General features: G+C 37.7%; 1 protein-coding gene across 2 annotated transcripts in view; it reads left to right on the top strand.

Annotated features, from left to right (window-relative positions):
* Positions 1-16,598, top strand: part of LOC127580790 (SRSF protein kinase 1-like) — a 46,518-nt gene that overhangs the window by 8,495 nt on the left and 21,425 nt on the right. Inside the window, exons 1-2 of one of the 2 annotated variants that reach the window (XM_052034683.1) lie at positions 8,073-8,152; positions 16,222-16,340. In XM_052034683.1, coding sequence (XP_051890643.1) covers positions 8,082-8,152; positions 16,222-16,340 — 190 coding nt within the window. In that variant the 5' untranslated portion in view covers positions 8,073-8,081. Of the gene's footprint in view, positions 1-8,072; positions 8,153-16,221; positions 16,341-16,598 lie in introns of those variants that run through there. The other variant, XM_052034682.1, reaches the window with a different exon arrangement.

Below are 16,598 nucleotides of genomic sequence, written 5' to 3'. Positions count from 1 at the left end.
AATATGGAAAAAATGATAAAGAAAATACAGGTCAAAAGGCAGTTAGATGAACTTGAGAATTAAAATGAGTTGAATCCTATGGCTTATCTGCAAAGAATTTTTGCCACACGTGCTTGTACAACCACCTCTATGAATTGGCTTAGATATTTCCCCATCTTTCACAACGGGTGTTCACTAGCCACTCAACCAAGTTCAAGTTTCTTTATCACAGGAGAGGGAAAAATAAACTCTTTCATCCAGGGCTTAAAGATTTGTGCACACTTGTGTCTGAGACTTAATCTTTTGTGTTGTGCTAACACATCATTCTCTGGAGAACATTGGGCAGGAAATGAGCAGCTGCTTTATCAAACTTATCCAATGTTGTCATGTTGTACCCACTCACCAGAAACCCAACTAAACCACACGTACTTTGACCATTCTGACACCCCAATGTCTATCCATCTCTAAGGCACAAGTCAGGAGCAAGATGGAATACTCTTGACTTGCCTGGAGGAATGCTGTTCCAACGAGTGAAGAAGTTGTATGGGAGCCACCTGCAGGTTCCAATCCAAGTTATGTCCAATGGACTATATTGCTGGTCCTTCATCATGGCTAGGCTAAATCCTGAAACTCTTCCCAACAGCACTGTGGTAATACCTTCACCTGAAGAACTGAAGTTCAAGGATGTCGCTCATCACACCTTGTTCTAGGGCAATATTGGCAATAAATACAGATCCTCCTCAGGTTATGGCAGGGTTCTGTGATTCAGAACTGTTCGTAACCCAAATAGTTTGCAAGTTGGAAATGCAACTGCTAACCGAGTTCCCACACAGGAGAAGATGCCTGTAGCAACCAGCAAATCCATCCTGCTGGTCTACCAAATGCTGCTTCGTATCTAAGTTGGGTCTTTGTAAGCTGAGGAGGACCTGTGCTGGCCTTGCCATCGATGCCAGAACCTAAAAAAATGAATGAAAATGATCGATCTGCGACCAGCAAAAGCCAAAGCTGAGCCACTTAAGGGCAAAAGAATTTTGGGAAATTTTTGTTCAGTTACCCACCAACCGTCCTGAAATCACATTGTTTCTGGTTTGCAATTTGTCAAAGTATTTAAATATGCATGAACTCTTCTGTAGTCCCATATTTTGAATTTCAGAATCCTTGGTTTTAATCAGTTTTTATTTCAGTATTTCAAGGTCACCATTTAAGATGGCCCTTCCCTATTTTACAATCAATGTTAGCCTATCACTTTTAAATTTTAGAAGGATTGAGGCCTACTTCCTCTTATTTGATGACCCAACCTTCCTCCGTTTGCTTAATTTGTTTTCCCCCACTTCCAGCTGCCTTTGAATGAGGATGGGCCAATATGTTTACAGTCTTCTAATTAGCCCGTCTCTTTTGCCATCTTTGCATCATGACCTTTCTTTCCGAAGTCTGTTGATTAAGCCATCTGCCAACCTCTCTGCTAAAAAGTTGCTATAACAATGATGCAATTTTAGAGATGTGGACATAAAAAATGTCAGAGAAAGTTAGAGTATGGAAGCAAGCCCTTCAGCCTACAGATCACGCCAGCTATCAACCACCCATTTACACTAATGTACATTAATCCCATTTTTACTCCCAGATTCTATGACTTACCTATACACTAGGAGCAATTTACAGCAGCCAATTAACCCGTATGTCTTTGGGATGCGAAAGGAAACTGGAGCACCCAGAGGAAACCCATTAGGAAAAATGCAGACTACACATAGACAGCACCAGAAGGCAGGTTTGAACCTGGATCTCCCATGCTGTGAGGCAGCGGCTCGACTTGCTGCACCACTGTGCTGTCTTTCTTGCTTGCTTCCAAATGTGAATTGACCAGAGAGAGAGAGCGTGGTATTGAAGCATATTCAGTACATGTAAAGTCCAAGTCCAGCTCCGTTGATCAAGTTGATTTTGATTTCGTGTTTGTACATTTCAATGTTGACAGGTTAATCTATGAAATTCTGAAAATAGCCACCCTGCAGCAATCTTAGGAGATTCATTGTGTTCTTGATGAAATCTAGTTCAGGAATGTCATATTTGGTGTTCTAATTCAAATGAAGATGCTGCTTGCCACTATTTTAAACTTCATTTGAGAAAATACTGAGGTGTTGTCAAGAATCATTCACTTGTAAGCTCGTAACAAATGCAGGGGATTCTTCAATACTTTCAATGTGTGTACTTGTATTTGCCAAATGATGTGCTTCAGATGAAAAGTCCAGGTTCATAGGTTAATAGGCCACTGTAAATTGCTCCTAGTATGTGGTAAGTGGTACAGTTGAGGATTCAGGACCTCATTAAGCTATCAGCTTATAGCTTCTAAATATAACTGGAGTATTTATCTTGCCCCTCTTTGGTTTTGGATTTGAGGTTCAGTCTTAATAAAGCAGAGTTAATGTTGAATGCACTATTTACCTATTAAGAATGTTGCTATTTGTGATTTACCTTTTGCAGATATTGTGTATTTTTTTTAAATGCCATTCATATTTTGAAAAATAAAACTTGGAAATTTGCTTTCAATTTTGACATTTTGAAATAACAATCTTTGTTAGCTAAGGTTAACTACCTATTTTTGGGGGGGCGGGGGGCGAAGGAGGCTTGAAGTTTCAGTGGGTAAAACAAATATCTGAAAATGGCAAAGTCAGTGAATTCTAAACTTTTTGTTGTGAGTATTTAGAATTCTGCAATAAAATTTCATTTAAAATATTTTTATGGCAAACTTAATGCTATGGCTCATAATTTGAGTACTTCATTTTGAATTCTAACTTGCCATTTATGTTCGGAATAAAGTTAAGTAGTTAAGATTGGCAAAAGCTTGCTGGAGTTTAGAGGAACTTGGAGGTGATGGGTTCAGAGAAGGAAGGACATGGTAGGTGTTCAAATAAGTTCAAGATCTGAGTCCAGAACTATTGGAGCAGTCAGGAACTATTGAGATGGAAAGATTTCTAATACAAAGGGTTGCAAATTGAGAATTTAATGAGTGAGTTCACTAGATGCTTGGACACTAAAGGATGTGGAAATCAGGTAGGAAATCATGATCTTATTCAATGGGCGCAGAAGTGTGAGGGGCTCTTAACTTTTACAGCTTTCTGTAATTACAAATGTTCATTTGTTCAAGACATAATTGTAAAATTTCATGTTCTTCAGTTGCTAACTTATCATGGAGTGGAAACCAGTCATTATTTCCCTTCTCAAATCAATTTTGAGTATTTCTATTATATCATTTGAGCTCAGTTTCTGTGATACAATAAATGCCTCATAATCTTCAGTATTGTCTAGTAGGTAACTTCTAAATCATGCTCAGCCTTTATGATTCTTTATTAACATTGCAAATGTTGTGTCTAGTTTGGCTTTCAATTCAAGAAGCTGAATATCTTTTGCATTTTGTGTCCCTGTTTATAATCTTAGAAGTCCATGTCTTTATTTTGCAACTACATTATTGCTTAATTATTGTTTAAAGCTCCAGATCTCAATTTGAGAAAAAAAGGACTACGGATGCTGCCTGGCCTGTTGAGTTCCTCCAGCATCATAATGTTTTAAATCCAGATGTCAACTTATTCACTTTGCATTTCTCCATATTAATTTTCATCTGTCCTTTTTTTGTCCACTCTATTCATTTGCCTTTTTCTTCCTTAGATCACTTAACACCCTAAATTTTGGTATTCTGTTCCATTATTGGTCCAGATCACTTGAATATTTTGGATGGGAATTTCTTGGCTTCTGGGAAATCCACATTAAGACCTTCCCTGAGCATTTCATCAATATTTGTGCAATTTATGATTGTATTTGGATATAATATTTTGGTTGCTTCCCTTATGAATATTTTGTTGCAAATAGTCTGCAGAGGGTTTATTGGGAACAATGGAGGCAACTTCGGTGAGATTGACTCAATCAAATGAATGTTGAATAAATTTTGGAGAACCTATGATCTGTTTCTAAATCTATTAAGTCAATATTGCTGGTTCAGATGTTCATCATGAGTTATTTGGATCTCTGGTATTCATCCCTCAAACACCTGCACTAGAAAATACTGGTGACATTGACCTCGTTAAAATTCCTAATTTGTGTAAATAGGTTTTCAGTGCTGAGATTTGCTTGGATAACTAATAGGCACTGTGAACAGGTGAAATGAGCAGACACAAGGCAGTTTTAGTGCAGAAGATTATGAAGTGATACATCTTTTGTCAGAAGAATAAGAATAGGCACACAAAATAGGTAAAATGTTGAAGGAAATGCCAGGTCAGAAGACCTGAATGTACACAAATATTTGCAGGCCATAGAACAATTTGATACTTCTGCTTAATTAAACATGCATTTGCTTCCTAGCTTTAATGGGTAAAAGCAAAGAGTTGACTCCATCTTTAAATCACTGGTTAGGCCACAGCTGGCATATTTTGTTCATATCTGGCCAGCACACTTTAAATGGGCGTAGGTTGTGGTCCCCTAACTCGAAGTACCCAGGTTTGATATTGACTTTGGATGCAGTCTGTGCAGAGTTTGCAAGTTCTCCCATTGACTATAGGCTTCTTCTAGATGCTCCAATTTCCTCCCATATCTCAAAACTGTGCTGGTACATTAATTGGCTACTTTAAATTGTTCCTTGTGTAGGTGTGTGTGGCAAAAGAATAAAAAAGGAAAGTTGGTGGATAGGTGTGAGGGAATAAATTGCATGTCTCTGGAAATGAGATAAAGGTGAATTGGACTGGGATCATTCTGCTGGGAGCTGGCATGATCACATTAGGCCAAATGGCTGCTGCCTGTGCTATAATAAGTATGTCAAGTATCAAGGTCTTGAAATTGGCTAATTAAAAGTAGTGGCAGAGGTGACAGCTTCACTTGTATTGAGTGACTAGAGAAGTTGATATTCTCCCTGTTTGTTCGGCAACCTTCAATTTTAAATTGTTTCGCTAAAACTTTTTAGTGGTGATATTGGTAACGAGGGGACAGATTTACAATTGGCAAAGGACCTAGAAATGACATGAGAACATTTTTATTTTACATCAGTTATAATGGGAAGTCAACTGCCTGAAAGGATAGCAAGTCAAAGTTGGTTGTAACATTGAAAGGGGACTTGTACAAAAAAACTTAAAGGAAAACCATACAGCAAGGGTCTAGGGAAGAGCAAAATCATGGGATTAATTTGATACCTCAGCAAAAGCATATTGAGCTAAATAGTTGTTGTCTTCTGGTTGTGCCTTTCCATGAGCATGTGGATTATAAATTTGAAAATTGCTGTTTAGTTAAAATAGTTTATAGTTCTTTCTGGTGCTGTTTAAGCATTAGTTTTTTCGGAGTAGGCTTTATTTAGGCATTCTTGAGCTGAGCTCAATTGAGTCTGCCAGTGAGAAATGAATTACTTTCATTAATAAAACACCTTTTTTTGAATCAAGATTTTCCCCAAACAGCTTGAAATAATTTATTTTCAATTTTGTTACATAGGGAAACACATCAGCCAAATTGGCCACCCACCCAATGAGATAATCTGTGAAGTGTTAGTTGAGGGTATATAATTCCCAGAACAGCATCCTTCCTGAAGTGTAATTGGGGCCCCAAATGTGTCATATTTGAGGACTTTAGTACCTCCTCCAAAAAATTACCCATCAATGCACTGAAGTGGGAGTCTAAAATACATGCACAAGTCTCTAGAGTGGAATTTGAATGTTCACCCTTTTAATTCTGATGAAGATGCTGCATTGCATGGTTGTGATAAGGGACTACTTATGAACCAAGATTTTCTGGCACTGATACTGTATGTGGATTAGCTTTTGAGATCGCAGTTCATCTTGAACACATTCAACCTTGGCAGGAGCAGGATAAAGAAAATGTATTCCAAGAAGTTTTTGCCACCTCTTCTGGTGTAATATAGTAAATTCTGTTGCTATAGATATATAAGTTTCTTGTATATAAGTAAGTTCTGGTGGTTTGAAATTGTTTTGCCTATGAATATTTTTGAGCTATATATTAAACTAAATCAAATTTTTGCAGTATATTTGGCTGTGGTATTTCTCCAAATAATTGTAATATACACCATGTATGTTTATATTTGGGCCTTTGAGACTAATGACTATAAATTGATATTGAGTTGCAAGATGGTAAATATCGGAAAACAAAACAATATTAAGTATGCACCTAGAATTCCTTTTGGAAGCAAATCCTTTTCCCTAATTTGGACTTGTGCTTCCTCATTAACAATTAGAATATTGGCATTTAGACTGTTGATGGTAGTCTTGAACTCCTTTGCAATATCTATTAAATATGTAAATCTAGTACCTGTTCAACTTTGTAGTTAGTGGCATTTGATCGGATTGAAATAAGAATTGTCGATGAACCATATAGTTTGGTTATTTCCTGCACATGACTCAATGTTTAGCTAAGGATATCTAATAGCAAATGGCTTAAAATATAAATTGTTAACTTTGCCTCAATAATAACTCAACTTCAGTTCTGCAGAAAGTAGGTCAAATTACATATATAAGCTCAAGAATCAAATGCTTATCTTTTGAAGCACAGGATTCGCAAAAAATATTGATGCTGCATTTTGTATTAACTTTTCACATTTTAAAACTGAAAATTCATTTCTAAATAACTTCTGATCCAGTTCTGAATTTTCAATTCCTTGGCCAAGAAATTGGCTAAATGGACGTTGGCTTCCAAAATGTGAGTTGAGCATTTGAATAGTTATCTTCATACACCGGCAGCAACACAGGATAATCTCAGAAAAATGGTTGGTCTCAATTTGTTAGGTTATTTTAAGGCAGTTGGTGCAGTAGGTGATCCCTGGATAACAGATTTTATGAGAAGAAAGTGGTCAGGATATGTGTTTTGTGTATGTGAATGTATAGTTGACAGTGAATTGACAGCGTTTCCTATGTAGTTCCTTACAAAATCCATTAGCCCAAAATCTTGCACTGTCTATCCAGGTGATGACTATCCATGCATTTGAAGAAAGGCCACAAAGGGTGTTTGTGCGCCGTGGAATTATTTCACCAAAAACATTTTGGTGGACTTGGAAGACAGTTTCCCTCCCCCCTCCCACCCACCCCCCCTTGGCTGTTTCTCAATAAGGAGAACTTTCTGCAAAGCAGAAGGTACCCATGGGTGAACTATTTTAATTCTGGAGTGTTGCAGACCTGCTACCACATGGTTTTGACTGACTGAGTCTTGGTCCCCAGGCAGAGAGATCCAATGGCAAAGAAGGAAGTCAGGATCTGTCGCATAGACATAACATCTATGTTGATGCATAGAACCCTACTCACACCCTCGGCACATACAAATGCACATAAACACAAATAGTTACAAACGTAAGCTCTTGCATCAACTCCTTTATCTACTCTGATACAAGGTTTGTGTGTATTTGCTTAATTCCAATGATTTCCTTTGCCTTTACTAAGTTGTCATATAAGCCCATTGCTTTCAAAATTCCTTGCAGCCTTGTCTCTCTTCTCCTCCATGATTCATACATCTTACATGCACCCTTCAATTTTTCTTGTTTGATTCCGTTTCTCATTTCCTCTCATAGCCTATGAGTGGCTTTCACCCTCCCTGGAATAATATCTTGCCATTTCATCCTGTTCAGGAATCTCCCAAAAACCCATGCAATAATAATATCCTTTAAAGATTCACTTCCAAGCCCCACCCTTGACGTTTAGTAGCACATTTAGCATCTTGACACTGCATTTTTTTTTGAGTACTTTGAAGATGTAAACATCTTAACTGCTCTGCTTCCCACCCCCACCCCTTCCCAAAATATCCTCTGATGCATTTGCCTGAATTCAGGTCTGCAAACACACTGCCCATCACTGTTACTATCAAAGTAACAGAGTAAATGTAGTATCCTTAATATGATGCTTTGCTGTACCACATTGTAGAATGTGACTCTTGAACCATACAATATTTGCATCTGAAATGTAAAGAAAATGTTTATTTTAAACTGGAAGGTGCTCACCTGCAATGCAGTGTAGTCTTTCTGCAGCTAGGTGGTAGACCATTTCCTGCTTGTGATGTAAGAAGACTCTCGATCAGCTAGGAGGCTGATTGCTGCCTGCAGTGCATTCTGGCAAAGGCAGCTGAAATATTTGTCGATGGCTTTGCAGAAAATCTCTGATTTGACTTCAGGGCTGCCATTGCCAATGGGTAACAGAGCTTCAAACAGGTATTGTAAATCTTTTATATTTCAAGAATGCTTTTGAATGGAGGCTTTTCTGTAGCTTGTGCAGCTAAGTTTCAGATAATGGTATTAAATATGACAGAATACTTCTACGTAATTATGCTTTTGTTTTACATTGTGCACAGTGATTTTTATGAAAAATGAGCACTGTTAGACTAAAAGTATATACAGGTGTATCTTGGAAAAATAGCTTTTTTTTGGCTTTTATTGTGAATTGATATTCAAATCAGGTACATTGCGGAGAAAGCGGTGTTTTGATGAAGTACTTGCATTTCCATGTAAGCACTGACCTTAGTAACCAGAATTTCTTATCCTTTATCCCTTTTATAGAAAAGCTGTGAGCTTTTATTGTGCTTATCCCCCAGAATGGAGTCTTGACAAGGAAATATTCCCATTTTTGTCAGTCAATTATACTACATTTACTAATTTGCTCCAGCTTGCTATTGTTTTGCTGATTGAATATATGTATTTATTTTTAGCTGTGATGTGGACTTGTCATTGGTTTCACGCATTGATGGGGGAGGGAAGCAGGGGTGCGGTGGGTTGTTTTGGGCAGTAGTATGTGAAAGTGCTGTATCATCATTGCTGCTTAAGAAATTTACAAATCCAGATTGTATTTTGTTTCTATGCAGCCTGAACAAAAGTTGAGCAGTCAACATTGAATTAAAATACAAAATGTCTCTGTTATGGCCAGGATATAAATCTTGTATTCACAGTGTAGTTAAGGAGGTGGGTGGGTGTGTGCTGGAAAAAATGTTGGGTGGTCAGATGTTTGCTTCAGAATATTGAAATTTGACTCATTTAGAATGAGAGTTCACATAGCTTATTTGGATAACTATAATTAGGACAGTTGACATTAAGTTAGGTGATGGAAATCATAAAGCTTCAAAGCTCTAAATGTAATTTATTGTTGAAGTTTTAACTTGCAATTTTGTGATCTGAAGATTAGAGGAATAAAAGACATTTAGAAAAGAAAACCTTTTTAAAAGTGAAAGTCCGTATAGATTTTATTAAGTCTATCACAAAGTGTTGGCAGCCTGGGAACAATGCCTATGTAAAGAGAATTGATCCTTTGCTGAACAACAGCTGCTGAATCATCACAGACTGCTTTAAATCAACAAGCATCAAGATCTTCTGCTTCCCTGCTGAAATAGTGTCACCCGACATCCAGAGAACTGTGACTAGTCAGGAAGAAAAACGAGCCTTGCAGCAGATACCTGCTCCATGGTAATATTGTATTTGAAAAATTGTTTAGGAATTTCTTTGACTACAGAAGCATGAGTGCTGGGAGGGGATATGGCAGGTGAGACTTGATGTTCGTGCCTATATAGGCACCTGGGAAGCAAAACAGGTTGCTGTGAGATTGCGGGGAGATTGACAATGTAATGACCCTAAACATGTCTACACCCAATCTGACAGATTGAGCACCAAGGTGGGGATCTTCTAAATGCATCTGAGGCAATAACTAATCATGCATTGAAATTTTAATGTGCACAATTACTAAAAGCTTTTCCTTTGATTTATATTAATTGCTTTGCAATTCCCAGTCTGCATGATGACTTCTGAAATGAAGATCAAATTCTCAAGATATGGCACTGTGACTAAAGTTATAGATGATGGAGAATTTGGAAGTAGTATTTCAAAAAAAAACGTGATATGAGTTGGAACCAGAATCGGTTTAATTTAACAGTAGCTCCTTCACTCTTGAATCATGGATCAAGATTTTCTGTAAATACAAGTGTTCCAAGTCGTGGAGTAGACATGTGATGTATCAGTTTTAAAACAGAAGACTTGACCTAATCTTTGACGTGCACCTGTGGGCACAAGGATGCTTATTTTTCTGGTGCTTGAAAGTCATTCAAAGGTGCCAAATAAAACTTATATAATTCATTGTAAAATAAATTTGCAGTGTGGTTTGGTTCAGAGCATGGAGTAAACCAGTCATGTAATTCTATCTAGTATTCAAATCAACTGAGTCCAAGTGTGTTTGCCAAATATTTATGCCAGGATCCCTGTTCATGATCACTATCTGCTGATCCCAGCAAAGTTTTGCTTGTTTTGAATAGCACATTGGTGTTTAGATTTGCAAGTGATGAGCTTTCACTTGAATCGGCTTTGTAACCTGATTAAGAGTCACTACTTCAGACTAATTTGACTTGGTATAATTAAATAAAAATTTTGAAGACTGCAAATATCTAGAAATTCTGTAGATGTTGTTATTTTCACTTTTCAGTTCTCTCATCTTCTCTAGCATCCAAATTAAGATGATGATAAAATTATTGAAGGATTGAAGCCTTTATCTTTGGTTACTGGTACAAACTTGATTCCCATGCCAACATTTCCACCTCAGGAATTTTCTGAAGCTGAGCCAGATCATACACAATCTTGATTGATACAGCTGAGTTTGATGACATGTCCTTTCCATTACTATGACTTGGCATCTCCACTGTGACATCGTTGGCTCTGTCCCTACCTCAGGTCATCGGTGCCAGCTATCTTGCGACATGTCTATTCCATTGATCTGGCTGAAGTCCCACTTTCCCTATAGAAACCTTTGCTCTTCTAAGTATTTTAACTTGCTCAAAGTCCTGTCTACTGTATGCCTTTGCTTTACGACTTAAATTGGCTCTGCCCTGATGTCTCTTTCGTTGAAGAAATTCCTTAATGACACTGTCTTTAGTCAGTTGTCCTGATAGTTTCTTAGTATTAATTTTTGCAGTATTAGAGAGAGAATCTGTGATGTCCAGATTACAGAGAGGTTGGCATCTTTCAATCTATGGCCCATGGTTAGTAATGCTTCAGCAGACACTGCGATAGCAGTCTCATCTTGGCATTTTCAAAGATTGCTCTTTCTAAAAATGGGGACTATAGTATTATTCTGAATATCAATATGTGCCAATTAATATACCGTGACCAGATGTGCAATTTTTAAGGAGTACCTTTGAAATGGTTTTAATTATTCAGGATAAAGCCACTGGAAGTATCATTACCTGTGATTAATTATTATGGATGATTGTATCCCCTTAGTATTTTTATCATTGCACCATAAATTGTAAATGTTTAGGTTTGAGGTCTTGAATTGCATGAGGATTCATCTGTTTTAAGGTGCAATGCAATTGATTTCCTTCAGCTGATGACTTTCCTTAGTTTAATCTAATTTTCTGTTACCATATATTCCATCATTCATATTTCAGTATAATGTACAAATTTGCTGCCTTTTGTTTCTAAGCAAACCTATAAATTTCAAATGCTTAGAATTTAAGTATTGAGCATTCCTGAACATGTGATGTGTTTACCACCACGTTATGGCATGTTATATTGCATTTATTAATTTAGACTTTTGGAATAAATTGAGAGCTGCTACCAGTGCCGTGAGATTTGGGGGAGGGGTGGGTGGGGTATCAGGAGAATAGAGAAGAGGGATTCGGTGGAGGAAATAATCACTAGTGTGGTAAATGTGCTGCAACAATTTAATCTGCTAAATGCACTGACTGTTCTCCAATTGTTTTAATTTGCCTGGACTTTTGCGTCAGAAAATAAATCAGCCAGTTGTTGATTAAACTGTCTTAAAATCCAAAGTTTCAGTGGTAATGATGGCCACTGAAGTAACTAATTCAGTTTGTACCTGTAATGAATTCCATACCTTGATGCTGGTTATTTCCTGATTTACCTTGGAACAAGCTGAAAAATTTCTAAACCGGTTTGTGAAGTGTACAAATTCCTTTAAATGTCACATGCAGCAAAAATTGGTAGTTTTTATGCTGCTGTATTTTTTTTTAAAAAAGCTTTGGGTGAAAAATGTGGTCTTACTGTAATGTCTTTACAACTCTGAGCCATTGGTTTGAAAATTGCTTTTCATTTTGTTCTACTTGTAGAACATAAGAAATAGGAGGAGGCCATCAGTGCCATTTCACCCAACTATTCACCCATATTCCCTGATTTCCTCAATATACAAAAATCTATTAATTTTTGCCTTGAATATATTCAGTGACTAATTATCCTTGGCCAGTTTAGGCAGAGAATTCCAAAGTTCTGCTACGTTCCTGTTAAGAAATTTCTCAGGCCTTGCTCCTTAATTTGAGGCTGGTTTTAGACACCCCAACCAGGGAAACATCATTCCTATATCTACCTCATCAAGCTCTTTAAGAATTTCATGTGCTTCAATAAATTCACCTTATAAAACGTGCATCTTGGGAATTGATGCCTTTTGAAAGCATCAATTAGATCTGTAGACAATATTGTCTCCCTCAAGAATTATATACATGTAGCAAGACATCTTTACTCTTGGTCTTGCATCCTCTTGCAACAGAGGCATACGTACCATTTGTCTTACTAATTAATGTTTCTCTGACTGTATAAAAGGTCATGCTTTCCTCTACTTCTGTTGGGTTTTTCTTTTTTTTCTCCCAAAGTGGATGACCTCCATTTTTTTCCAGATTATATTCTACCTGCTTTATCCTTGCCCTTTCATCTAGCTTGTTTGTATCCTCTATAGGTTGCTGGGGCACCAGCTGCTCACGCTGATTTTTGAGGCACCACAGTCACAGTTTTCCATTGACAATGCTCTTTACTGTTTTCTGTTCACTGACCAACCTTCATTCCATTCCTCTAATTTTTAAATTGACCCTTGTATGTCATCTTATTGAAGACTTTCTGGAAGTCCAGATACACCAATTGGGCAGCACAGTGGAGCAGCAGCCTTGGAGCTCCAGCAACTTGGATTTGATCCTGGTCTCTGTTTCCTGTGTGGAGTTTGCATGTTGTTTTCTCCCATGTCCCAAAGACGCTGGTTGCTAAATTGGTTGCTGTAGTTGGATAGTAGGAGAATCGGGGATGTGGGGGAGGTGCTGTTGAGAGAAAAGGATATAGGGAAAGAGGTGGGGAAATGGAATTGATAGGATTGCTTTGACAGCCATCATAGATTTTATGGGCTAAATGGCTTGGAGTCAAAGAAATATGGAAAATAAGTGGTGCCCCTTCATCTATTCTGCAAGTTTAAAATTTCGCACAAAAACTCAAAACAGATCAGTCCATGTGATTTTCCTTTCATATATCCATGTTGACTCTACGCAATACTATCATCATTTTCTAAGTGCCCTGCTACCCTTTCCTTAATAGATTGTAGCATCCCTTACAACTGATATATCCCTTACAATTGTCTGCAATCCCTGGTTTTCTTTCTCCTTTTTGGTAAAAGACTTTGCTACTTATCAATCTGTAGAAACTGTTTAAGAATGTATGGAATTTAAAAATCTTGAGATGCAAGTCATCAGTTCCTGGACATTTATTGGCTTTCAGTCTGGTTAATTTCCATTTTTAAACTAATACTAATTTCTTTGACCTCATTCAATCTGGATCTGTATTTCTCCACTATTACTAGGGGCCTTTTTCTGTCTTAAATGAAGACAGAGTATTTGTCTAATTTCTGTCACTTCCTCGTTCTCTGGTATAACTTCACCTGTCAGTATTAGCCATTTCTCCTGTTATTTAAGTAGAAATTGAAAAAGCTTTCTATACAACTGAGAAATGAGATTCTGCAGATGCTGGAATCTGGAGCAACACACAAAAGGTACTAGAGGAACTCAGCAGGTCTTGCAGCATCTATGGAGAGAAATAGTTGACATTTCAGGTCGAAACCCTTCATCAGGCCTGCCTGCTGAGTTCCTCTAGCACTCTTTATTTGTGTGTGTTGCTCCAGATTGCAGCATCTGCAGAATTTCTTGCATCTCCGTTTTGCTGCTCCATTGCGAAGTATCCTTGAGGTATGCCTACCCTGAAGTTTTCCTCCTCTCTTTGCCAGTCCTGATGAAGGGTCTCAACCTGAAACGTCGACTGTTCACTTCTCTCCATAGATTCTGCCTGACCTGCTGAGTTCCTCCAGCACATTTTGTGTGTTGCTTTCCATACAACTTCCAGATTGTTTCAACAACTTGAATTTAAATAGTGCTTTTTTTGTGACAAAGTACCCCTTAACATGAGTCCTGCAAAACAAAATTTCACATCAAGTCATTTCAGATAGTAGGGTTTGCATAGCTTTTAAAGATGCTGATCATGCATGGAGATTTAGGTGTAGTGATTAAATTTATATAAAAGGGGTTGTAGAAGGTTACAAGAATGAGAATAGATAAGACCATGGTGGGATGTAAAAACTGGGTCAGATATAGACATTCTTGGTAGTGGCATACATTTGTTTTACACTAATTTACAATCTCAGATTTTTCTGAAAGATGCAAATTGTTTGATTCTGTTCTAAAATGATTGTGACATTAATTTACCAAATGCATGTAAATAGCTTACTTTGTTTGGAGTTGCACTATACATGGTAATCACATTTTATTGTTTAAAAATGCATTCTTCCTCTGGCTTTTTCAACTGCCTCTGAAAAGAAAGCTAGTTCAGTACAAGATGAAAATGCTCCCTTTCTTCTATTTGCTTGTGTATGTCCCAATGAGAATGCCAAGTTTGTGAGCACTTCCTGTAATTGAACCTGAAACCTCTGATTGTGGTCGTGCAAGTTCTCCTGTGTACAGTACCATTGTGTTGCTAGCTAAATTCTCACAAAGCAGGCCAATAATAGATTGGATTTAGTTTGCTTAAAAAGCATATATTGACTTCATCCATGAACAGCATTTGTATAAATAAGTCATAAGGCTAGTCAAGCCAGCTCCACCATTCAAAAGGTTTGTGGCTGAACTACATTAACTACATTCATGTTTTTGTTGTACTCCCATAGGCTACGATTCCCTTTGCATTTAGGACAGTACAGGCCCTTCAGCCCATGATGTTGTGCCGAACTAATTAGTGGTAATTAAATGCCAAACTAAACTAATTCCTTCTGCGTATATGTGATCCATGTCCCTCCATTCTTTGCACATTCATGTGCCTTAAATGTATTAGACATTTCGACCCTGAGAGAAAGATACCAACTGTATAGCTTATCTATACCTCTCATAATCTTATGAACTTCTGTCAGGTCTCCCCTCAGCCACTCTAGAGAAAATAATCCCTGTGTGTTCAACCTCTCCTTGTATTGCTTGTAATAAAGCTGTGAAACGTGTCCAGCGGGTCAGATTGTACTTCAGTGATGTTGGTCAAATGATAACTGGAACATCATGGAGAACTCCCAGGGGAAACTGCTGCATTCCTGGTAGTCTGCTGCTAAAGTCCTTTTAACATTTAAACTTAAAGGTAACATCTCAAAGTGTGGAAACTCTCCCTCAGTACCCTAATGAAGTGTCAGTCTGGACTGTGGTTTTTGGAGTGACATTTGAGCCTGCAACCTTTTGATGCAAAGCCACAGTGGGTGTTTAATGAAATAAAACGACAAAAGACGAGTGATTGTGATCAAGCCTATTTACTAATGTGAACAGTAAATTCTGGCATGGACTATTTGGGGTGAGAGGCCTATTTTCATTTGTCTGTGTAAACAGAATTGAATAAAGTGATTTGTAGCCACTGGATATTTAAAAAGGAGACCAATTAATCCTTTGATTATTCAGTGGAATGGCAACATAGTCAAACATCTTGTCTTGAGAAAGAAGATATTCGGCAATCACACTGCACTTATTTGATAACTAAATGACCATAACCCTTAGATTCAGAACACTGAAAAAAAATTCTCTTTTGCCTCTAAATAGTTAACGCCATTTGCCTGGTTCAAGACTGTAACCACAGGAGACAAATCACTCAGCAGTTCTCATATCATTTCCCTAAAAATGTCATGTTTCAGTTTGATGCCCTCTTTTATAGTTGAGAATGAGCCAGCCATTAATAGTTCTGAAGAAAATTAAAGCAACTTTATTGCTATTGAGTTTACCATGGGAACAATTTGTAAGTAAGCAAAAAAGTGCTACTAGAGGAACTCAGTAGGTCAGGCAGTATCCGTGGAAGGAAATGGACAGTCGATGGTTTGGATTGAAACGCAAATATCAACTGCCCATTTCCCTCGACAGATGCTGCCCGACTCAGAGTTCTATCAGCAGCGTGTCTTTGCTCCAGATTCTAGTATCTGTAGTGTCTCCAATTTGTATGTAAGCTCTTGCTTTGTTTTTCAGGCCTGAACCTCAACAAAGATCTCATCCTGTTATAACAGAATCTGAAGCACAGGAGCCAGAGGATGAAATTTTAGGATCTGATGATGAAGAACAAGAGGACCCTAGTGACTATTGCAAAGGTGAGTTTCTTTTTCCCCCAGAGAACTGTTTGACTTGCAGTTAGCACTCCATTTGTTCTATGTGTTGTTTTGTACACCCCTGTATGTTTTTATACTTTTAATAATGTTTTCTCATCATCTTGGACCTAAACTGTTGTGCAAATTGGAGCAGAAATTGATTTGTAATTCCCGGATGCGAAGGGGAAAGGGGATGTGGATTAAGAGTGGCTGTCTGCCTATCAAGTGACGCGATAGCAAGGTCAGGGAGCTGGATGTGAT

The sequence above is a fragment of the Pristis pectinata genome, chromosome 20 (genome assembly GCF_009764475.1).
Source record: "Pristis pectinata isolate sPriPec2 chromosome 20, sPriPec2.1.pri, whole genome shotgun sequence".
Classification (NCBI taxonomy): Eukaryota; Metazoa; Chordata; class Chondrichthyes; order Rhinopristiformes; family Pristidae; genus Pristis; species Pristis pectinata.
Note: the sequence above shows the minus strand (reverse complement) of the source record. Positions and strands in the feature narration are given on the sequence as shown.